Genomic DNA, 23,404 nt, shown 5'->3' on the forward strand with positions numbered 1-23,404 from the left:
GAAACATTTAACTTAGTTCTGCACTGCTGATAACAGTCCCAGGAAATTCCGGGCAAAAGCCAGAAGCTCCTATTCTTCATTAGGGACTGTGGCCACATCTGGCTCTATATGCTATGATAAGGAGAAAACAATGTTAATTTTGTATTTCCTTGGCTTTTGTCTCTCATAATTTGTTGCCAAAATGAGCAGGCAGCTTGTCCACCTGCACACTGTTTGTGGTCACAGTGCAGAAAAGAGGCAGACCACGGAATTCTGTCATCTGTGAACTGCATTTCCCTTTATTCCTCAGTGTTGCTCTACAGAAAATGTGGGGGTAGCTACCAGCACTTGTGCCGTTGTAGGTAGCTTCATTTTTAACTGAGTGGCTGAATGAGCATCTGTCAAAAAGTATAGGCTGAGCTGGGGCTGTAGCTCAGTGGTCAGTGTTGCCTGGCATGTGTGAAGCCCTGGGCTTAATCCTAAGCAGTGTCATTCTGTTTTAAGGTAGTAGCTAACATTTATTGTCTAGTGTGTGCTGGGCTCAGTGATGGCTTTCACAAGAACAGATTTGGTTTTTTAAAATATATCATTTATTATTGTGGGTGCTCATGAGCATGAATGCCACAGCACATGTGTGGAGAGCAGAGGGTTCTTTCCTAACACCCTGAGTTCTGAGGTTTGCTTCTTACCCACTAAGCCACCTCAGCAGCCCCAGTCTAATCTGCCTCATCTTCAACATCATAGTCCCTACTGGTCCCTTTACAGAAGACTCACTGAGATATTAGTTAAATTGCTCAAAATTAGAGCAAGAGTGTGAGGCCAGGAAGTAAGGCCTGTCATATTGTGACAGTGCATGGAAGATGCACTGTCAGCAGGCTTCCCTGCTGGGCCCCCTTAAGAACCTTATTTGTGAGAGTTAACCATAGTAGGAGCTTCGCTCCAGGAGGTGCAAAGAGTACCTGGTACAGCTGAATGTCATTTCCTGTGGTCTCTTTTTGCACAGGAGTGCTTTGGTAGATGCTGCAGCCCTATCCAGGATGAAGCATGCATCCCAGAACCCAAGACACTCAATAAAGCCCTACACAGAGACCTAACTGTTTAGAATTATACAAAAAGTTATTAAACATACCAACAGGTTTGGTGTTTTTATGCCTTTCCTTTAGCTCGCAGATGTATGCAGACAGCTAGAAACACCAGGGTCTGTACTAGATAACAAGGAAACATTTGTGGTGAAAGGTCTTTGCCCCTCAAGGGTACCACAATACAGGAAAGAAGAGAGTGAGAACATTTAGGGGAGCATCCAGGTGCTAGGGCAAGGATTGCTGCACAGAAGGGGGAAATCCATGGAGATGGGTGCCACAAAGACAATCAATTGCAGACAGGAAGAGATCAAAGAAGGGAGTATGTGTGTGGAGCACAGGGCCGGGAGTGTGGGGGGTACTGTGCCAGAGCCTGGGCGTGGACCACTCGACTAAGGGTTACCTAGAGACTGACCCACTGTTAGCCCCTGACCTCATGAGAAATGAAAATGAAAGAGACTTAAGTGTTCAACATTTGGAGCCTGTTGTCATGATACCCGTGATCTACACATAGAGGAGTTATTGTTCTGTGATTGCATTGTGTGTATTGAGAAGAAAGAGTCACACATTTATTTCACAGTCAGGACAAACCAAACTGACAGCCTCCCAAACCCGGGGGATGGGAGACCTGACTCACTTTTAAAAAAATATTTACTTACTTATTCACTCAGTGTGCGTGTTTTCATGTGGAGGTGAGAGGACAACTTGAAGGAGTCAGGCCTCTCCTTGTGGGCTCCAGGGATTGAACTCGGGTCATCAGGCAGCAAGCACCAAGTAAGCCTTCCTGGTGCCTCACTTCTTACATACCTGAAGCTCATGACAAAAGGAACTGTGTCTGCTTGCTTGCTGTCGTGGTTTGCAGATGCCCCAGACTGCGCTCTAAGGCCAGGGAGGTGCTACCTGGTCACCTCAGCACTTCTTAACTGAGTGCTCCACTTGGTTAATATCAGGAGGGCAGAAAGCCACCCTCCTAAAGCTAGAGCCAGCAGACTAAGAGCATTGTTAAAGGGACCTTTGGCCTAGAAGTGAAGTGGCTGGACCACAGGAGGAAGAGAGGCAGTGGGTCTGTCTTCAGGTGTGCTGCTCTGCATGCTGTGGAGCTCAGCAGGTGTAGTGTGTTCCATTGATCCCCAGACTACATTTGGGAAATATTTTGACCTTACTTAACTAGCCATTTTAGCATACAGGTAAACTAGAAGTGGCCTGCAATTGAGAGAGAAGAGCATGTTTCCTATGGAAGAATGTTTCATGACCTCTTCCCCCAACCCCTGCTCTCGTGTGTTTTGATCTGCATATTCTTCTCTGGAAATCCTTCCTCTCATGTTTCTATGCAGTGCAGCTAATAGTGCCCAGAGCTTGGCTGGGATTTTTCTTTTCACATATGGATTAAAAGAGGGCATTTATCTTGAGGCACATGTGACCCCTACTTTTCTGCAGCTATATAGACTAAGGCCAGGTGATATTATTAACATAGGAGCATTTGAGGGTTATGAGGTCGTGAAGGCAGAGCCCTCCTGATTGGCATTAGAACCTTATTTTGACATGAGGTCTTGGACTGATAGGCTGGTCTATAACTCATGTGCTTAAAGTGATCCTTCTGCCTCAGTCTCCCAAGTAGCTGTGATTACAAGCACGTGCCACCACATCTGGCTGGATCAGCACCCTTTTATTTTTGAAATCATTATTATTAGTGTTTTTGTTGTTTTTAGGTAGTCTTGCTGTTTAATCCAGACTGGCCTCAGGCTCACGATCCTCCTGCCTCAGTCATTTTAATGAAAGGATCACAGTCTTGCATCTCCATGCCTGGCACATGAGCTGGATTACTAGATTGCTGGATTGCTGGATTGCTGGATATTCTGACAAAGTAAATTGGTCTTGCCCCTAGCAACCCAATGACCATGATCAGTAGGAAGTAGTCTAAAGAGATCTATGACCCTTTTCCGCTATAACCTTCTTTCTAGCTTACTTGTGTTGGGGGTTAGAAGGGATTGGGATGGAGAACGGTGGTATATATAAGAACCCAAATAAAATAGCTAATAGATACATATATGTATGTTTGTGTGTATATGTGTGTGTGTGTGTGTGTGTGTGTGTGTGTGTATATATATATATGCCTACAGTGAACGGTGGGTGTGTGCATGGCATTTCCAAAATGTAGGCTCATATCTGTTGTTCTTACTGAGTCAAGAGTTCTAGGAAGACAAGAGGACTTGCAAGGGTGGGAAGAAGGTAGAAGTGAGCCTAGATAAATTTTTTAATGCATATTTATTTAATTTTTGGTTGATTTTTTATTATCATTTATTATAATTTATTCAATTTGTATCCCAGCTGTAGCCCCCTTCCTTGTCTCCTCCCAACCCCATCTTCTCTCCCTCTTCTTCCCCTATGCCCCTCCCCTAGTTCGCTGATAGGGGAGGTCCTCCTCCCCTTTCCTCTGACTCTAGCCTATCAGGTCTCATCAGGACTGGTTGCATAGTCTTCCTCTGTGGCCTGGCAAGGCTGCACCCTCCCCCACCCAGGGGTAGGCGATCAAAGAGCCAGCCACTGAGTTCATGCCAGAGATAGCCCCTGCTCCCCTTACTAAGGAACCCATTTGGAGACTGAGCTGCCTCTGGGCTACATCTGAGCAGGGGTTCTAGGCAATGTCCATGCGTGGTCCTTGGTTGGAGTACTATCTCTGCAGGACCCCTGGGCCCAGATTTTTTTTTGGGCTCTGTTGGTCTGCTTGTGGAGCTTCTGTACCCTCCAGGTCTTTCTATCTCCCACTTCTTTCATAAAATCCCATGCATTCTGCCCAAATTTTGGCTATGAGTCTCAACCTCTGTGTCTATACCACGATCAGTAGAGTCTTTCAGAGGCCCTCTGTGGTAGGCTCCTGTCCTGTTCCCTGTCTTCTGCTTCTGACGTCTATCATGTTTATCCTTCTAAATGAGGATTGGGCATCTTCCCTAGGGTCTTCCTTGTTATTTAGCTTCTTTAGGACAATAGATTTTAGTATGTTTATCCTATATTGTATATCTAATAACCACTTATGAGTGAGTATATACTGTTGTTGATTAGTAATAGTTATTATTAATTTATTCTTTAGTTAAACAGTGGTTATTCCTAAACCAGTTGTATACCCAAATTACCACACAGAGACTAAGGTTTATTTAATTAATCTAGAAGCACAATGCTGGGCAGTAATTACTCCATCCTAAACCTCCAAGCCCACAAAGCTTCCTCTCATTCAGATTTTCCACATTATCCTTTCTTTTAGTCATATCTTAGGTCTGGTTCATCTCTCTTGGTGGTTCCAAGTCATCTCCTCCGCCATCTCTCTCCTCCTCCTCCTCTTTCTCCTCCTCCCCCCTCCGGACCAGGATGTCCCACCCTATTCTCTCCATTGCTCAGCACTGGCTGGTTGTTTTATTGACAGTAAGGGGAACAAATGGTGACATGCTTACACAAACTTGAGACAGGTGATGCTTAGAATAAACATCACAATGCAGTGTTCTTATTGAAACCAGATAGTGGAGTAGAGAAATCAGCATTTGAATGAACAAGGGTAAATTGTATACATTCCACAAGAACATTACACCAGCAATACACCATGTGTGTCTTTCTGTTTCTGGGTTACCTCACTCAGAGCCTGGATAAATTTTAACCCCAGGAGTTCCATTGGAGTTTACTAGCTTCACTTTTCCAAGAGGAAGATTGAATGTTTTGAGTCTCTGTGTGAGCTTTATGGCATTCTGGAAGGCATTTTCCCCCAGAGGTAATGGTAAGCCTCCAGCCAAGTTCCCTCTCCAGTTCAGGGAGGCAGCACCTGGCACACCTTGGTTGGCGATGCTTGCACTCCTGCTTTCTTCTGGGTAGTGGGGACTGTGGCTGTCTTCCTGTTAGGAGGACTGAACTAGCTAAGTGATCTCACTGGTGCTGTCACAGGGTAGCACCCACTGCTAGCTGGTGTTGGAGGCCAATGAGTACCGTTCCAAAGTATATGTATGGTGTTCAGCAGCTGGGAGTTTTCCCTTGTTTATATTCATGCAAGGTTTTTGAAGAAGCTGGAACTGTTCTCTTCCTACAGCCCTTAGGCCCATCTGGGCTCACAGCAGGATCTCTGCCTGGTGCCAGATGGTTCTTAATCACATCCTCACCCCCTCATTTCTTGCCAGGCTTTGGTATTGGCATCCAAGACAGACTGTACCTCTCGAGGAGTCCTTGTTCATTGTTGGTGGCAGCAGGGGAGCGAGTGAAGACAGCTTGTTTCTCTCCTGTTGAAGAATGCCCCATTCGGTTTCTAAAGTCCTATACTTTGAGATTTTGGCCAACTTATAAGTGACATGTTTGTCTTTCGTTCTTAAAGGAGAAGTTCCTAAAGAGAGGTTTTCAGTTCATCTAGTCAATGCTGGTGGCAGAAGTGGCTGGGACTCCTTTTCAAAGTCAGTGTGCCAGGGGTAGAGAGAAGGCTCAGCAGATAAGAACATTGGGTGCTCTTGCAGAGGACCCAGGTTCAATAACCCAGCACCCACATGGCACCTCCCAACCAACTGTAACTGCAGTTCCAGGGGATCCAACACCCTCTTCTGATCTCTTTGAGAACTGCATGCATGTGGTGTAGAGGCATACAGGCAAAAATACCCATATACATAAAATTTTAAAAAAATTCTTTTTTTAATTGCTGTCCATGGGCCTCCCTAGAGTGGAGTTAATTTAGCCATCTAGCAATGACCATGATGTGACACTCCAAAGAATATTTCTTCTCATAATATGGCTCAGTATTTGGGCAAGAGCCTTTGGTATATGTTGCAAATCGTGTTAAGATGGCACAGCTGCTCAGAGCCACCTTAAACTTTCCTCTGTGTGTGTCGTAGGAGTCACAGCAGTGGGTTTGTGGGGCGCCCTCAACACAGCTACCAGTCATCTGCTGGGAAAGCCAAGCTCCTTACACAACTTTAAAGGAGCCTTGGGCTGGTGAGATGGCTTAGAGGGTAAAGGCAACTGCCAAAGTCTGGTGACCCGAGTTTGAGCCCTGGTACCTACACAGTGGAAACAGAGACTCGACTCTAACAAATTGTTCTCTGAGCTGTACACACACACTAGAACATATTTAACCCCCTAATAAATAAACCAATGAATGTAGCTTTTTGTTGTTTGTTTGTTTGTTGAGATGGGGTCCCTCTATCAGTCCTGGAGCTCACTGTATAGATCAGGTTGCCTTCAAACTCACAGAGATCCACCTGTCTCTGCCTCCCAAGTGCTGGGGATTAAAGCATTAATTACCACCCCTGGCAATCAATGCAATTTTTAAATATGATAAAACAAAGAGACACCTTGCCTGCACAATTGTTGTAATCAGTGTGGAAAAACCTTGGGACTTGACTGAGCCTGTCTAGTGTTCTGTTGAGATCACTCTCCTAAGTCTGCTTCCCTTCAGCTGTTTCTGAGCTTTCAGTCTTGTAGCAAACTCCACCAGTCCTTTTGAGAGAAAAAGCCAAATCCTATTATGGAAGTGCTTCAAACCACTCTGAGCTTCCGGATTAATCTGAAACAACATCTGAGTTCATAACTGGGTCATAGTTGCAGAACAGCAGAGACTTGCCAGTTCAGCTGGCGTGTGCCTCGGGCCAATTACGACCCCAGCATCTCCAGCCTGGACCTTACTGGATACCTTCAGACCTTGTGCGCTGAGATAATCTGGTGCCTGTGGATAACTTTGTTTCTTAATGAGGAGGAGCAGCCTGTCCTGATAAGTATTTGTCCATGAAATGGCTACACAGGGTATGTCCCAGGGCTGGAGGGCCTCAGGATTCCAGAAAGTGGAGGAGGGAAAAGCAAGGTCAGGGCTTGGAGGTGCTGCTGACACAGAGTGAGTGTCCAGCCCAGCCTCCAAATGCCTTACTATTCTCAGGGCTCCCCTGACAGGTCTGTGTCCCCAGGACTACATAGAATCAAACCAAATACAGTGGAAACAGGCTGCTCTGTCTCCTGTAGATAGAAATCTGGGGTTCCTAAATACCCCCTTTTCATCAAACCCAACTTGTTCCTTGCCTCCCCCCACCCCCAGCCACGTGTGTGTCCCCATTTGTTCCACCCCTTACCCTTGGCCAGATGGCAGTTAGTGGTTTGCCTTTTGTCAATAACAGACAGTTACTGGTGGTGGTGGTGGTGGGTCATTATTGCTTTTAATTTCTCTGTTCATAAGTATTACAGGAAGGTTCAGTGTCAAGACAAAATTCACAAAATAATATTTGGAAGCTTTCTCCTCCCTCAGCCCCTTTCTGTTTGTGTGTGGTACTGGGGTTTGAACACAGGCAAGTGTTCTGCCACTGAGCGACAGTCCCAGGCCCAGAGCAGGTTTGTTTTTCAGCTGCTTTAATGATACTGAGCAGAAGAGCTTGGCCTGGACCCTAGTTTTGAAGTCATTTACGGTCTCAACTAATTTGGAGGTTTTCTTGCTAGCTACCAACAGAGTTGAAAACTACTTTGGAGTTTAAAGTCCCAAACTGTGTCTGAGAAACTTGGTAAAACTGATGGGCAGATACTGGGCCCAGCACTCTGCTTCCATTACCTCTACTACTTCTCAAATCAGAGCTTGGGAACAGAAACTGAAAGGTGGATAAACGGAGACCCAGATGAGCTAGGTGACTCTCACTGTGATGGGCTGTTAGCGATAGGCAAATGCCACCGCTCTGTTTCAGCACGCTGGCCTCCTGGCAGCACTGCACAGAACCCCCGCCAGCCTGTGGCACTGCATGTCGATGGCCATTCTGGTTGCGTGTCCTGGGCACTGCTGAGTGGACTTGGCGCTGTGCTACTTAGACTGCAGCTGTGCAGCCTTGCCCTTGGGTGAAAAGAAAACCTTCCCCCATGCCACAGAGTCCTGTTACTTCTCTTTCTTTTCCCGTGAAATGTAGTCACCACCTGCCCTGGTGACAAGGAAGATACTGTCGCCCGCAGTTTGCAAGGATCTTTAGGAGGAACTTTCCATTAGGTAAATAACTGTGAAAGAGGAGCCCTAGAGAACAGGGAGAAACTGAAGCTGGGGCTCCTGTTACACTGGCCAAACACCACTGGCATCCATGCTTGCTGAGTATCATGCAAGGGTCAGGGAAACAGACAGGACAGAACTGAGGGACACAGTGTGAATTTTCTTTCTCATGCCATACTGCTATCTACTTAAGTTCCTGAAGTCAGTGGTTTAGAGCCAAGTCCCAGGCCCAGACTACATGTGTACAGACAACAGGATTATTTTGGAAGGGGGAGTGTTGGTGCACAGTGCGTGTTAGCATTCAGGAGACCAGGCATCTTGAAGCACTTCTGAGGTTCTCACCTCGGTGCTGAAAACACTGCTTTATAGGGCCTAATGACTTTGGACTGTGGCCAAAGTGCACAAGTGTGTCGAGTGCTGATGCTTCCTTCAGCCGCAGAAGGGAACCCCGCTGTAAGTGCGTGAGCAGGTTTCTGAAGGACGTTCTGTTCCTTGGCACCTTTTACCTTAGGCTGACATTCACTTGAAGCTTTAAGTGTTTTTGTAGGCTTGAACTTGTTTTTTTTTTTTTAAAAAAAAAAAGGAGCTAGATTGACTTAACTCTGCAGATCCGCTCTGCCATGGAGGTGTTGATTCTAACCACCAGAGTGGAGCCTTACCCACAGATGACCTTGGGGTGCCAGTAGCTTTCCCATTGATAGCCCTGGGCACACTCTGCTCCAGAGCTGTTCGGGCCTTCTGCAGACAGCGTGCACCACACTAGAGGAACCTCTGTCGTGCCATGGAGGCTCTGTAGAGTGTGTGTGTGATTTTACTGAGGTTGAAGCTGCTCAGCACTGTCTTAATGAGTGTCCTTTATATATCTTTCCTGTGTTAAGTGCTGGGTACCACATCGTCCAACCTTAGCACATCCAGTGATATTTTTATGCCCATTTGGGGGACTGTTCACAGTCCCTCTGCTATTAAGTATCACAGTCAGAATTTGAACTCAGGTGTGACTTTCTGTTAACGCAGATGCACACACACACACACACACCTGAGCAGGAGACAGATACACTTCTGACTGTGAGTCCAGCCTCTAGGTGGCCCCGGTGGCCCAAGCCATATTGGACTGCTGCCTGCTGGACTAGCCACATGGCCAACCTAAAGCTGCTCTTGTCCTAAAAACCAATTCTTTCCCCTAAAAAAATCTCCCTTGAATACTCTGGGTGCCAGGCTCCAGCATTCATTATCTCAAGACAGTGAGACAAGGGAGTGAGATGGTTGTGCTGGGTCAGTCAGATCACTCTGGTGCTGACACTGTAGTTCTTGTGAGAATCTGCACCGTGTTGATCGTCACCTTCAAAGTTGAGGGCATGGTGAGGGAGTGTCCCAGCCACGGCAGAGACAAGGCTGTGGAGCCATCCTAGAACCCTATTTCTCCACAGTCTGGGTATCAGCGTGCTGTTTGTGAGGGAGAGACAGTGGTGTGTTTCACCTACCGACTTGCATGGGAATGAGAAGTGATTTAAAGATGACCATGCAAGCGTCCCCAAGGTTATTGAATGCTACTGTCTTGGTCACTGTGTCCATCATCTGTCTGGCTTTGCTTTTTTCCCTGTTGGTAAGAACTAATAAATCTCCCATCAGTACAGGTCTGAAGAGGTAGCAGACTTAAACATCTTCCCTTTTTCTATTCTCAGAGCCACTTTCTGGTGGGCAGGACATACCCATAATCCCAGCATTTGAGAGTGGAGGCAGGGAGTTAGGAGTTCTACAGCAGTGCAGGCTTATCCAGGACCATCTCAAACCAAACTGAAGGGCTGCTTTCTAGGAGGGCAGACCTTTATAATAGTAGCCTATGAATATCTTTTCATGCTTTCAACTGACAAGTGACAAATGGCAAATCTAGATGGCTTGCACAAATAGTTTTATAACAGAAAAGTAATAATAGTAAATTGACGTAGGTGTGGACATCTTTCATAACAAAAGTGAGGCTCCTAGTAGGCAGAATGTTGCATACCTATAGTCTGAGGCAGGAGAGTCACCAGCTTGGGCACACATAGAAAGAGCCTGTCTTAAAAACAAAAGAAAAGGTGACATTTGGAACAGAGACTATTCTCTCTCAGGGGCCTGTTGGTGCTGGGTGCAGGGCAGCTGGGGCAGAATCAGGTGGCAATGATGCCTTTGTCATAGGCTCCCTCCTGAGCCTCAGGTATCTAACTGGTTTCATGGAGGGGATCTGGAAGGAGCCAGGGTCATGTTGGGTATCTTTCCTAGATGATTTCCCATACTTTCTCAGAGAAAGACAAGATGGTTCTTATCTTCCTCCTTATCAGCTGTTACAGAAGGTACAGTGGCCTTCGCTTACACCTTCTTCCCAGTGCTTACCTCTTCTCCAGCTGAGTAAGAGCCTGGAGGTAGCCTGAGAGCTATAGGGCATCCTTCAGTCAGTCACTGACAGGTTCCACATGGCCGTCACCTCACCACCGCTGGGGCTTTGGCACAGAAGGGTTTTTGTCCAGACTATGTTAATGCTAGTGTGGCAGATCTGCAGTGCTGGCTGATACATCTAGACCATCACTGTCATTGTAATGAGACCTGTGGCTACAGGACAGGCTCCAAGGCTGGTGCTTGTTTTCCCACTGGGAGCCCATGCTGGTCCAGGCTGTGTGCTTTCTAAAGACATGTGCTGTGTAGATTGCTTGAAGTCAGAGCTAGAAAGGTTTTGGAACCTATCCACTGAGCACTCTAACTTTATAGGTGGTCCCACTCTGGAAACTTGGTTTGGGGGCTTGTGTTTATCTGCTGTGAAGTATGGGTTGTTAAAGTTAAACCCTAGGGTGGCTGGCCACAGTTCCAACCCTTTGAAAGAGTGATTGTCCTTGGACTAGCAGCTGACTAATGACAGTAAGAATGCTAGCTGGACATCAAGCCCCAAGTTACTGTTGCTGATCTTGCCAGCCTGAAGTAAGTACCATTGCTGTGCCCCAGTGCAAACGGAGACTCAGCACAGAGGGGCCTGCCATCTGGCCCATGTGCAGGCTCCTGTACTCTGTACTCTGATGGCTCTCCAAGGACAAAGTCTGTGCTCCGTGATCTGAAGTGATGGCTTGGTGCCTCCCATTGCCCCAAAGGAAGCTGTAAGATTTAACTTCCATTAAATTTATTCCTGTAACTAACTGTAGAGTGATGGAGAAGGTGAGGCTGAAAAGCAAACTGTGGTGGGGATCAAGTTTCCAGGAAGGTGTGCCATTGATGCCCTAGACCACATCAGCATTGGGGTGGGGTGGGGTCTGGGGGAGGAGCTTTCCCATAGCTGGCGCCAGAAAGCACTTCTCCCTGTGTCCAGAATTCACCTGCCACTCATGTCAAGAAGCCTCAGGACTGATGGTTTCCAGAGCAGGTTTGATCTGATCCAGAAGCCCCCTTCCTCACCCCATCCCCACCAAATCAGAATGATGTTGGCCCCCAAATGGCTGCCCAGTGTCCTGGGTCCTTCAGGCAGGCTTTTGGCCTGTAGTCTTCTCATTGAGCTATATAACATTCCTGTGAGTTTCTGAGAGGTTAGTCCTGGGTCACTGGCACTTAAACCAGTTGTTTTGGTAGATCCTTCCTGAGAAGGCTAATTATATATTTGATACCCTTCTCTTCTTATGCCTGAATGATGAGGATAAGTACCCTGTGGTTTATTAACTGTCACGTTAAACCTTTTCAAATTGTCTGGTGACAAAACAGAGTTTTACGTCCTTTTTATCCAGCTTTGATGGATGAGACAGCTTCTCTGGGTAAAGTATGCCAGGGTAAATAAAATCCCCTGATTTGTGGGGGATGATGGGTTTGCACTTGAAGTCATGGGTTCAAGTCTGCTGTTAATCTTTTCATCCACTTTGTTTTCTTCCTCTGATGAATGGGTACCTGATAGGCACTTGCTGATTGCTGAGCAGAGTGAAAGAAGACACAGCTTTAGGGGTCTTCATCCTACCTTTTCTTTGCCCTGTTGGACCCCATGCTCATTGCACTCCACCAAGATGCGCCTTGCCCACCTCTCCATAGATGGATAATCTGAGTCTCCTGTCTTGAAGCACACTAGTTCTTAGAACAGAGGGCTGTGTTCTTAACATTAAAGGGCTCTCACCTTCTCCTCTGCCCCGCTCGCCACAGCCATTTTATATAAATCTTTCACTTAGTTTCTTTTTTAATTGTGTGTCTATGTATGTGAGTGTACGTACATGTGTGTGCCTGCACATGCACACAGAGGTCAGTCTCTACTGATTGAGATGGGGTCCCTCAGTAAGCCTAAAGATAGACTAGTGGTCATCAAGCCCCAGCAACCCTGCTGTCTCTGGCCAGAGTATGCCTGGGTAGATAATATCCTCTGATGTGTGGAGAGGATGGATTTTCACTTGAAGTCATGGGTTCAAGTCTACTTCAACTCTTTTTCCCCCCCTTTGTAGACCAGGCAGGCCTTGAACTCACAGAGATCTGCCTACCTCTGCTTCCTGAGTGCTGGGACTAACGGTGTATACCGCCACTTCCTGGTCCTACAGTTAACCACTGCCACATCACTGGTGTTCCAGGCACCTGTGCAGCATTGACTGACTTTACATGGGAGGTGGGGGTTTGGACTCTGGTCCTTGTGTTTGCTTGGCAAGTGCTTTAATCTGCTAAGCTATCTTTCCAGTCCCACACCTTTAACTTTTAATAAGTTTTAATAAGTTTTCAGGGGTACAGGTAAAGTAGCTCTTACTCAAAGTACTTGGGCCTCAAAGTCTTTAAGATTTCTAGGTTTAGATCCGAGAGAGCGAGAGAGAACGCATAAGCTCTGGGCATGGTGGCCACACACCTATAATCCCAGCACTCAAGAAGACAGAGGCAGGTGGATCACTGTGAGTTTGAGGCCAGCCTGGTCTACAAAGTGAGTCCAGAACAGCCAAGGCTACACAGAGAAACTCTTCTCTCAAAAAAAAAAAAAAAAAAAAGATTTCTAAGTTTAGGACTATTTACATGTGAGATTCCCTGGGGAGGAGACCCAAGTTTAGATGTGAGATTCACCCAGGTTTCACATACAGCTCACACTTCACGCATACAGAATCTGAAGTGACTGCAGTGGTTTTGGTGCAGCAGCATTCTGGCTTGATTCACATGGGTCAAGGAGTGGAATTTTCCCATTGCAGTGCTCTATCAGTACTCGAAAAATTCAGATTTAGAATATTTTGCATGTAAAGGGGATTTTGGTTGGTCGGCCTATATTGTGGAACAGATGTGAACGTGCTTTGAGAGAATTCTTGTAATGGCTCTTCCTCTTATTCCGGAACTGTGTCTGCCACCCAGGGTTTGAGAGCCACTCTGCTGAAGCAAACAGTGTATAATATAACTCAGCAGTTAATCATTCTGTGTAATCACAATTTACTGACTCCTAGCTAAGGGTGAGGGAAGGTATTTATTCAATAGGAAAAATAATGCTGAGGCTTTAAAACTCCTCTTTTTTTTTTAATTGGTTCCAGTTTGCAGGGACATTATCAGATGGCCTGGGGAAGACGATGGACAATCGACACCAGTCAGAGCGAGAGTACATCAGATACCATGCAGCCACCAGTGGGGAGCACCTCGTGGCTGGCATCCATGGCCTGGCTCATGGTAAGTTACTTGAGTTGGGCTAAGGAAGAATGCCCCTCCTGCCATGGCCCCTCAGAAGAGTGTATATATACCCATCTCAGTGCAAGGGGGAGAAAAACCAGCAGCATTGGAGTCCTAGCATGGTGTCTTGGTGAGCCCACTAGACTTCTGCCCTTTCCCTAAAATCCTTGTCCCTCTTCAGGATGCTGTGCACATTGCACTCCCAGTTTTCCAACTTCCGTTTCCAAGGACATCAGGTACAGTGCACCAATGTCCTCTTGGAGTCTGGACCTTCCACTTTAAGCATGCATTCAGAGGGCCGAGGAAATGGCCTCGTTGGTAAAGTGCTGGCACGGCAAGCACCCGGCCTGAATTTAATCCCCACCACCCACATCAAAAGCCAGATGTGATAGATCCCTGACTCTTGCTGGCCAGCCAGCCAAGTAAAAATCACACTCTCCATCAACAAGTGGATGATTTTTGAGGAATGACACCTGAGGTTGACCTCTGACCTCTGCATACATGCACAGACACCCATACACATGGCTGACAAATGCTTGCCACTTGTTCCTTCCAAAGACACTGAAATGTAAAAGTGGCTGCTGGGCATTTGGCCTTTGTATTTCTGCATCTATAAGATGATGTGTTCACAGCTGTAAAGTCACCTCTAATCGAGGATTGTCCTGATGCTATACACAGCCCCTCCAGGAGCCACTTGGGCCAATCTGAGCCTAGTACCAGTGCCCACCTTATCCAAGAGGACACTTTGAGATTTGGGACTTCCGTGATAATAAGACCAGAACCCATCCAGTCTCCTTAGCTTAAAGCTGAAGTCCTGGGGGAGATCAGATGGCTCAGTGGATAAAGATGTTTGCAGCCAAACCTGATGAACTAAGTTAACAGCCAGGACCACATGGTGGAAGGAGAGAACTGACTCCTGGGAATTGTCTTCTGACTTCCATTGTGCACTTTGGCTTGTTAGTGTGTCACACACAGATGCACACACACACACACAAAATAAATTAATAAAAACCTGGAGTCCTACTGGACCTGTGTCCATTGAAGTCCATCTCTTAAGTCCTAGTTGTTTGGCTAGGAATGCTGTTTGAAAGTTATAATAGGGATATTGACTTACTGGAGCAAAAGGACCCTGAATCTGAAGGAAATGCTATGAATTTAGTACACTCTCACCCAGCCAGTTTCCTTTACCAATTTGTCTCACTAGAGCTGAAGAGTGCAGAGCACTTCCTCACACCCCAACTGTCAGAGGGTAAACACACTGTGAGTGTCCCTGGCCCAAGTCCTGGGAATGCTCACTGAACAGGGCCCGCCTCTTCCCTGCAATGCCTGAGACCTCGCTAGCCTTTGCCGACTTGTGGCCACTTCTGGGCCTGCTTCAACCATTGCTGTCAGCTTTGAAAATGTTTGAATGCCTTTTTCACTTAGATCGGTCTTTTAAGCTTGATACAACCCACAGGGTCCTGGTTAGCTTTGGCAGCTATTTGGGGTGCCTTAATGAATTCTTCATCATTCACCCTAACGGTTTCAGCAAAGCACGCAGCATTACACAAACCATGTCAAACTTCTGGTGGTATTGGCTGGTCTCACAGTATTCATGGAAAATTGAAGCATCCTTATGTTGCATAAAATCTCAAACCTTTCCCAAGGAGTCCTAGTCTTCTGTTGCTTTATCCCGTTCTTTCATCCTCTCTTTATTGCCCATATGCTGCCTAAGACTTGGAGTAGGGGGGGAAAGCCACCATTGACTTCCCACCTTTTCTTTCCTTTAATGATTGACTAATGGACTGATTCTTTCTCTTTTGTCTGCCTGCCTGTCTGTCTATCCATCTGTCCATCCATCCATCCATCCATCCATCCATCCATCCATCCCTTCCTTCCTTCGAGGCTGTCCTTGAACTTAGTATGTAGCTGAATTAAAGATGATCTTGCTTTTCTGGTCCTCTTGTCTCCACCTCCCTAGTGCTAGGATTACGAATGTGTGCTACTATACCTGGCTTTATGTAGCATTGGGGATTGAACCCAGGCTTTGTGCATGAGGCAGGCACTCTACTCACCAAGCCCTTGATTCCTGGTCTTTGTTTGTTTTTTTATAATTATCCAGGATACATGTTCCTTCTAACTCACAATCTGGTACAACATCCTCTGATGCTGGACTTCCTAGACAAGCCACCTATCCCTTGACTGGCCTGTATAGAGATCAACAGACTGCCTTTATCATTTCAGATGCACAAACTGGGAGTTCAGTTTGAAATACTTTGGGTTTTGTCTTTGCCCAAGTGACAGAAACCATGTTTGGTTTTGTGTGTTTGTTTTTTTACTAGGTATCATTGGTGGATTGACCAGCGTTATAACATCGACAGTGGAAGGTGTGAAAACAGAAGGTGGTGTCAGCGGCTTCATATCTGGCCTTGGCAAGGGACTCGTGGGCACTGTGACCAAGCCAGTAGCAGGTGCCCTAGATTTTGCATCTGAAACAGCCCAGGCAGTGAGAGACACAGCCACACTCAGTGGTCCCAGGTCAGTGTCATGGTAAGAGTGGATCTCTACTTTTGAGCTCAGGTTTGAGGCTTCTGTAGTCCATAGTGACTTGTTTAATGATATGCTCTGGCTTAGTTATATTTTGTTTAACTTAAATATATATGTAGCAAATATATATATGAAAAGGAGGCATGCCATGGCATGAAGGAGGGATAGCATATGTCTGTAATTCCAGTACTGGGGAAGTGAAGGCAAAAGAACCAAGAGTTCAAGGTCATAGCAAGTTCAAGGCCAGCATGGGCTGCATGAATTCTGCTCTCCCTTTACCCACTTACACAAAAAGTGGAATGGGTTTTTCCATAAACAGATAAGATAATGCTATTTTGGATATAGATAAGAGAATACAATGTTTGATTCTGTCATTGTAAGTTTCCCCTTGTGTCCATTGGCTTACTGAAGGCTGGTAGTCTTTGCTCATACACCTGATGTAGTTCTAGAATACATGCAGTTGCAGTTCACCACATGAGTTGTTCCTTCTTAGATTTCCTTCCAGTCAAAATGCCTGCCAGTTCTCCAGCCTTGGGAAAAGGAGCCATCCCCACTCCCATAAACAAATTGGTGGTTCCGCTGTGAGATACTGTCTTGTCTTGACACTAGCTAGGCCTGGGAATCAGAGATGGTACATGTGGTGCCAAATCCCATGGAACCCAGCCACTTTAACTGAGGTGTTTGGTTAGTGGTCTGTTTTAGACCAAACTGACAAGGAGGGTTGCTGTTTTCAGTGGGACTCCACTGTGCCCGAGAGGAATCGATGCAGCCTTCATAGTTGATGATCTTCAGGTAAAGCACTGTACCTGTTCAGAAGCTGGGCTGGGCCGTGCCCTCACCTGTTGCTTCTTCAGTAAGATTCAAAGTGAAGTCAACCCCAATTAAAATGAGTGCCATTGTCTGTGTCTGTCCCCAGGGAGCTATGTCAGTGATGTGCTGCTCTCTAGGGGAAGTGCTTGTGATTATAGACCAGCCCCTTGCTGTGCCAAAGTGTCTTCCATCTGGAAGCAGCTGCTTGGGGGTTGGGAGTGATAAGGGGTGAAGTGGGTGAGGCCTACAGAGTTTACTTTAAAAGTTAAGTGACATTCTATTCTCAGATCCAAAGCTAAAACAGCCCCAAAGTCAGCCTTGAGGCATGTGTATAGTAGTGAGGATGGGCAGGCAGTAGAGGGACCTCCAAAGTATTTCCAGTTAGTTATTCCTTCTCAAAGCCCAAAACATCTCCTTCAGCATAAAGTGTAAGTACAGCTGAAGACCCCCAAACATTCTCAAAGAAGTACTCTTTATTTATTGAAACACCAAATATCAAGGGATTGGTATGTTTGCTTAAAAAAAAATATTTTTAAGGTACTGGAAAAGTGGCTCAGTGGGTAAGAGCCATGCACTGCTCTTGCAGAGGACCAGAGTTCAGTTTCCAGCACCCGTGCTCACAGCCACCTGTAACTCTAGCTCCAGGCTGTGCCCGTTGAGCTCACACATGCACAGACGCCTTCTCCTCACATACACACATGATTAAATAATGAAATCTTTAAAAGACGATATCTGTGCTGCAAAGGTTAAGGATGTTGACTAAGGAGAAATGGTTTGACCTTTGCACAGCATCAGTTTGCAAGCCTCTGGGACACTTTGTATTCTTTCTAGGAGCACAAATCATGTCACATGGTTGCTATAGGAATAGAAATATTACTGTCATTTTTACCAGTTATCCAGCATTTCCCCAGAAAGTGTGACTTAGTGCCATCCAGTGCCCATGCACTTATTCATTTCTAGTCAATAAATGTTGATTAAAATTTTCCTGTGAACTCTAGACTGAGAATACAGCAGGAAATGAGACTACTCCTAGCCTTGGAACACTAGGGGTTAATCAGGACAGCAGACACAAACAACCATATAAATCATCATTTGCAGAAGGATGCTAGAAGGCCTTGTAGAGGTGGTGTGGTGATGGGGCTTCAGACAAAGTGCAGGGTCTGGGGGGATGGCTGGTCCAGAGGCCTGAGAAGGCAGGATGTACTTTTTTTCTAGCGATAAAGCCTTGAAGTGCAAGAAAGGATTGATCAGGCAAAGGGAAGAAGTTCCAAAAGGGAACCTGGCAGAACAGGCCACATAGAATGGCTTCTTACAGAGCTCTAAGCATTGTTTAAAGGTTTCCACCTGGCCAATCTCAGTTATCTTTGAGCTTTGCTTATAGTTGAGAAAGCCTTGTGGTCTGTCCATAGCCACAGTTGGCTGGAGATGGTAAAGCCAGACTCAGGCAGCCTACCCCCTGACCCCAGTCCAGCCCCTGTAGTGTAGTGTCCTGCTTGGACACACACACACTCTCTCTGTCTAGAAACAAGCCACAAAACTAAGTGAAGGCCTGTGGGCATGGGCCACTTAACAGAGGAGTTATTCACTTTTATCTGTCTTCTCAGCTCCTGCAGGGCCAGTGACTGGGAAAGTCACAGCAGCCATGTCCACAGGCCAGCAGATCAATCTACTGTACTGAAAAGGTGGAACAGGGTCTTCTGAAGGGCAAGCAGTAGCCTTCTCACCAGGCTCCCTCTGCATGTTTGTCCAGGTCTGGGTTATTAATGAGAAGCCATGTGTTGGAGAGAGCAGAACACTTGACCCAGAAAACAGCAGGGCAGAGTCCCAACCCTGCTCACTTACTAACCCTGACTTGTTGGTTTGATCTCCCGCCTGTCCACACCTCAGCATTTTCCATCTATAAATCAGAGATTAGATATACCTGTCTATTAAGTCTACCTCCCAAGGGATTGACGCCCAACCAGGGTTATTTTAATGTAGAAGCAATGAAGAGCTACAGTAAGGCTGGGCAATATTATCTTCAGGTCATGCACAGAGCTCCCTGCACGTGGAGAAATGTGTCCTCGTCTCTGGGCTTTGCTCCGATAATACCGAGGTCTCTCCAGAACATCCTGACACTACCCAAGGGATAAATCACCCGGGCTTCTTGGAAGTGAGGTAGAACCATCTCCAGCCATCCCTGTTGATTGAACAGGATCCAGGGGTGTTACTCAGGGTTTCCCCCACTGTTTAGACAACAGGGACTAACAAATGATTTGAAGGGATTAAAAGTGAGATTCTGACCGAAGACTGACCTGAGCCCAGGGAGCTCGCCAGGAACAGAACCCAAGAGTCCAAGAGTTTTGCCTCTGAGTCTGCACTTGGGAAAGACTCTCCCGCCCCCTTTGCCATATTTCATCCCATTGAAGGCTTAGATCTTAGCCATCTATGTTTTAAATGACCCAACTTTTGAGTAGATGATAGCGAAGTCATAAAACTGTGAAAGAGTACTCCTTCCAGTAATCCATCTGCATAGTAGCCTTACAGGAAACACTGGCTCTTTCTCGTGTTTATTTGAGCATGGTTTTATTTATAGGGAACCCCCCTCCTCTGTCCTTTCAGATTAAATACTTCCAAGTTCCTCTTGTTGGGCATTCCAAAAAGACAGCCACCTAACTTTCTTCCAGTGTTCCCATGCAGTCCTTAGGAAAGCAGGTGGGGGAGGAGGGGAAAGAGGGTGGAGGACAGCAGCGCCTCTGGCCCCCGCATCCATGCTGCAGACCAATATCCCTGCTGCATTTGTTAACTCTGCAAGTATGTGTGGTTTGGAACCGAAACAGGAAGCTTTTTCCAAAGCAGTGTTCTGCTGGCTCAGGGTGCGTCCTTTAGTCTACGTGGAAGAGGCCACATTTTTCTGTTCTCAAGTAAAGTTTATAAAAAAAATGGCAGAGATGCTTGCAGTGCCATTGATGCCACTGGCAGTTACTCTCTAAGCAGACCAGGCCAAGCAGGGCAGCCGGCCATATGCATGCCTAGCTCTTTATCTGAATGCAGTGGTACTGAAGGGGGATGTCCAGAAAGAGACTACTTCCTCGTGAAGGCGGCACTGTCTGTCTGGTCCCACACTTCTCCTCTGTGTGTTGTGGACTCTTGGCAACACAGCATGCTGGGAAAGTAGCAGGCAGAGATTTATGAAGCTAGACCCTGAGGTTTTCTCCAAAATATTTCTTCACATTTTTAGTCAAGACCCCAAAAGGCAGGAAAAATGGGAGTTGGCAGAACTTGAAATATTTAAACCCATTTAGCAAAGCCAGGAGTGTTGGGCTTATCTGGTTATTTAAGTTAGATAAGTAGGAAGGGGAGTCTGAAGGATGGTGATAGATCAGCGTTTAAGAATATAGCCATCAGGACTGATGCTCAGGAATCTCAGGACCCTGTACCAAGCTCCGAGATAGATTCCAGTTGCTGGGAAGCTTTGGATAAGCCTGGGTTGGTTTCACAGAGAGGATTTATGTGGGGCATCTTTGGCTTTTTTCAGTAAAAACACTCCCAAGACACCACCCAAAATTTATTAATGACACTGTCAATGGCCTGTTGGTGGGAAACCAAATGGCTTTTCCTAAGTTAGAATCCTTCTGGTACGGCGTTTGCACTTTGCTCTGGCTCTCAGGAGTGGGAAAGAACTGGTCCCAGCAGTTCCCCGGCTGTGGTGGTCCTGCCTTGGGTCCCTCTGCCTTGTACTTGGTATCACATTGAGACGTCCAGCAGGCTTGGTTTGACCTGAGCTTTGAGTGATTTTCTAGACACCAAAGCCTAATGGAGTGAAGGTGTCCATGAAAACAGACAAGTGTCCTAAGTTTCCCTAGCAGTGTTCCCATTGAGATAGGGAGGCCGACCCCTTGTCTGAACAGGTCCAGCATTTCTCTGGAAGTTCCTGTTTGGTCTTAAGGCTGCGAATGAATTTTATGCATTTTTCTGTTTGTTTTAAGAAGAAAGTATTTTCACTTGCTACCCAGTTAAATTATCCCTTCTGAAGATGGACTGGGTTATTTAGACTCCCGACTCTCACTTGTTTAAGTGCAAGCATGCACCTTCTGATGAGTCCTGTGAACTGGAGCAGGGATGCAAATGTGGATACTGACAGAGTGAAGGCTGGAGCTCTCTGTGTGTTTACCGTGAGGCTCCATATCCTGTCTCTGGTAGTTCTGTGGGTCAGCCTGCTACCCTTCTGCTGGGGTGTGGCATGGTTACAATATAACTGGGACCCCATTCCATGAAACCAGAACACCGTTACTATCTCCAAACAAAAGGAGGGGACCGTCCGGCCTCTCTGCTGTCCTCGGGCCACAGTGGACATCATGGCCTCCACTTCATCTGTCTTCTGGTCATGGCTCCTCCCTTTCTCAGCTTTCCAGACCAGGTCTCTCTGGAGCAAGTGTGGAGTGTTCAGGTCATTTTCTCATTCCTTAGTATTTCCCTGCTACCCCAGAAGTGATGCCAGAAGCTGTGTTAATAAGAGTGGCTGCCTCGCTCAGGTCTGAACTCAGGCTGAGGGAATTATAGGAGAAGATATTTTTAAGAAACATCTTAACAGGCCTTCATGCCTTATAAGTTAAAATTCTCTCGCAAGAACACAAGTAGAGGAGTCTTATTTTCTGAGACAGACTTCTTCCCTCTTGCTGAACTCTAAATCCTCCACTCCCCTTCACTCAAAAGGCCCCAGACAATGCCGTCCTCATTATAGCATGACTTATGGAAAGCTCAGCGCTACTGCTGCGAGGAAAAGGCAAGGTGTGTGTGTTCGTGCTCACACATATTTGAGAAAAGCCTTCCATTTCTGAAATCCCATGACTCATTTTTATGCAAGATTATCTGTTAGGAGAGAGGAAAAAAAAAAACACTTTTTTGGTCATGGTACATTATAATCATTTCTAGAAAGGAGAGCGTCTGATTTTTGCCATTTTTGGCATGCCAGGATGACTGACTTCATGGAAACAGCATGATCCTGCTCCCAAAGTAAAAGTCAACTGAACTTGGGAACGAGAAAGAGTACCTCTAAGCCCAGGCCCTAGGTCTCACCCCATATGTCCTGTACAAAGAGAACAGTGTGATGACTCTCAAGCTGGACTTCCCAGCCACAGCGGTCCCTGTCTCCTGTGCTCATTGAGTTCACAAGGCTCACATTCGATGTCTTCAGTCTGAATTTCCAGCCAAGCAATGTCCATAGTTGTCCCAGAGAGAAGTCCCTACTTTGTGCCTAAAGAAGGATGGGGAGCCGCTTGCTGCCCGTGGGAGTCCCCTGCAAAGGCCTCAGAGGCCTTATTTCTAGGTTTTGATGCCTGTTGTGCACCTTGAATCCTGACTGCAGCAACATCTCTGCCTGGGATGAGACTGGAATCTTCCTTGAAGAGCGGCTCCAGGTGGAGCTGGGAGCCTCTTTCCCAGAGAGCATCAGATGGGAAGAACTCTGAGCTACACAGAACTCTTGCCCTGCTGCAGACGAGCGGTTTGATAGAGGGGTGAAGGATTGGAGCTGGCAGGTGGCTTTGGGCATTGCAGGTCCCTTTCCCCTTTCTTCCTCTTCCAAAATACCTTTCAGAGACAGAATTCTGTTAAATTTTTTACTAATTTGGCTTATGGGAGAAGAATAAAATCAGATCAGTGCCATATTTTCAGTGGCAGTATACTCTGGATGAAACTGTCCGACTATAGAGGACTATATAATCAAATCTGTTGACAGTGTTACCGGTCAGCATCCTGAGTGGACTAAATGGAGAGTGGGAAGTGCTTTAATTAGTGCAGATTTGAGCATGTGTGGGGCCTTTTAGAGCTGGGACCACTGGGGAATCCCAGCTCCATAACAACCCTGTTCTTATATTTATATACTTATATATGAACTATAGGTACACCATAGTTTTATACTGGTAATCTCTAGTGAGTGTACAGTGGCATTTTCCAGAACCCAAACAGAGTGCATGTAGGAGCAGACATAGACTACAGCTGTTTTCAATTAAGCAAGACTCACAGAGATTTGCAGAATTGTGAAGCAGTCCCTTTCCCTCACCATTGGTGGTGACTCTACACTCTCCTGGTGACAGGTATGCCTGTACCTGGTTCATTTCCTCCGCAAGCTGTTTTGTTGGAAAATGCAGTGATGTTCCCCTCTTGCTGATAAACAGCACTTCTCAATGTATTAATCTGGAAGAGGCAAGGGCAGCAATGGTAACATGATGCTCTGCGATGGACTCTTGCCAACCAATGTCAGCCCTCCTGGCTCGCTCCTGGATTTTACCAGTTTTCTCAAAGTAACGCTTGGGAAGATTTCATCACATACCAGAAAGACGTCTTATAATAGTTTACCTAATTTGATCCTTCACCTTAACCTGCCCAATCCAACAACCTTTAATTTTGGTAGCGTAAGTGTAAAGCAGAGAGCCCA

The 23,404-nt window shown here is 46.3% G+C and overlaps 1 protein-coding gene across 5 annotated transcripts in view; it reads left to right on the forward strand.

Moving 5' to 3' along the window:
• Vps13d (vacuolar protein sorting 13 homolog D) overlaps positions 1-23,404 on the forward strand; it is a 224,513-nt gene that overhangs the window by 165,587 nt on the left and 35,522 nt on the right. For all 5 annotated transcript variants that reach the window (XM_021649137.2, XM_021649138.2, XM_021649141.2 and 2 more), the window contains 2 exons: positions 13,518-13,650; positions 15,972-16,167. In XM_021649137.2, the coding sequence (XP_021504812.2) occupies positions 13,518-13,650; positions 15,972-16,167 (329 nt within the window). The remainder of the gene's footprint in view (positions 1-13,517; positions 13,651-15,971; positions 16,168-23,404) is intronic.

The sequence above is a fragment of the Meriones unguiculatus genome, chromosome 3 (genome assembly GCF_030254825.1).
Source record: "Meriones unguiculatus strain TT.TT164.6M chromosome 3, Bangor_MerUng_6.1, whole genome shotgun sequence".
NCBI lineage: Eukaryota > Metazoa > Chordata > Mammalia > Rodentia > Muridae > Meriones > Meriones unguiculatus.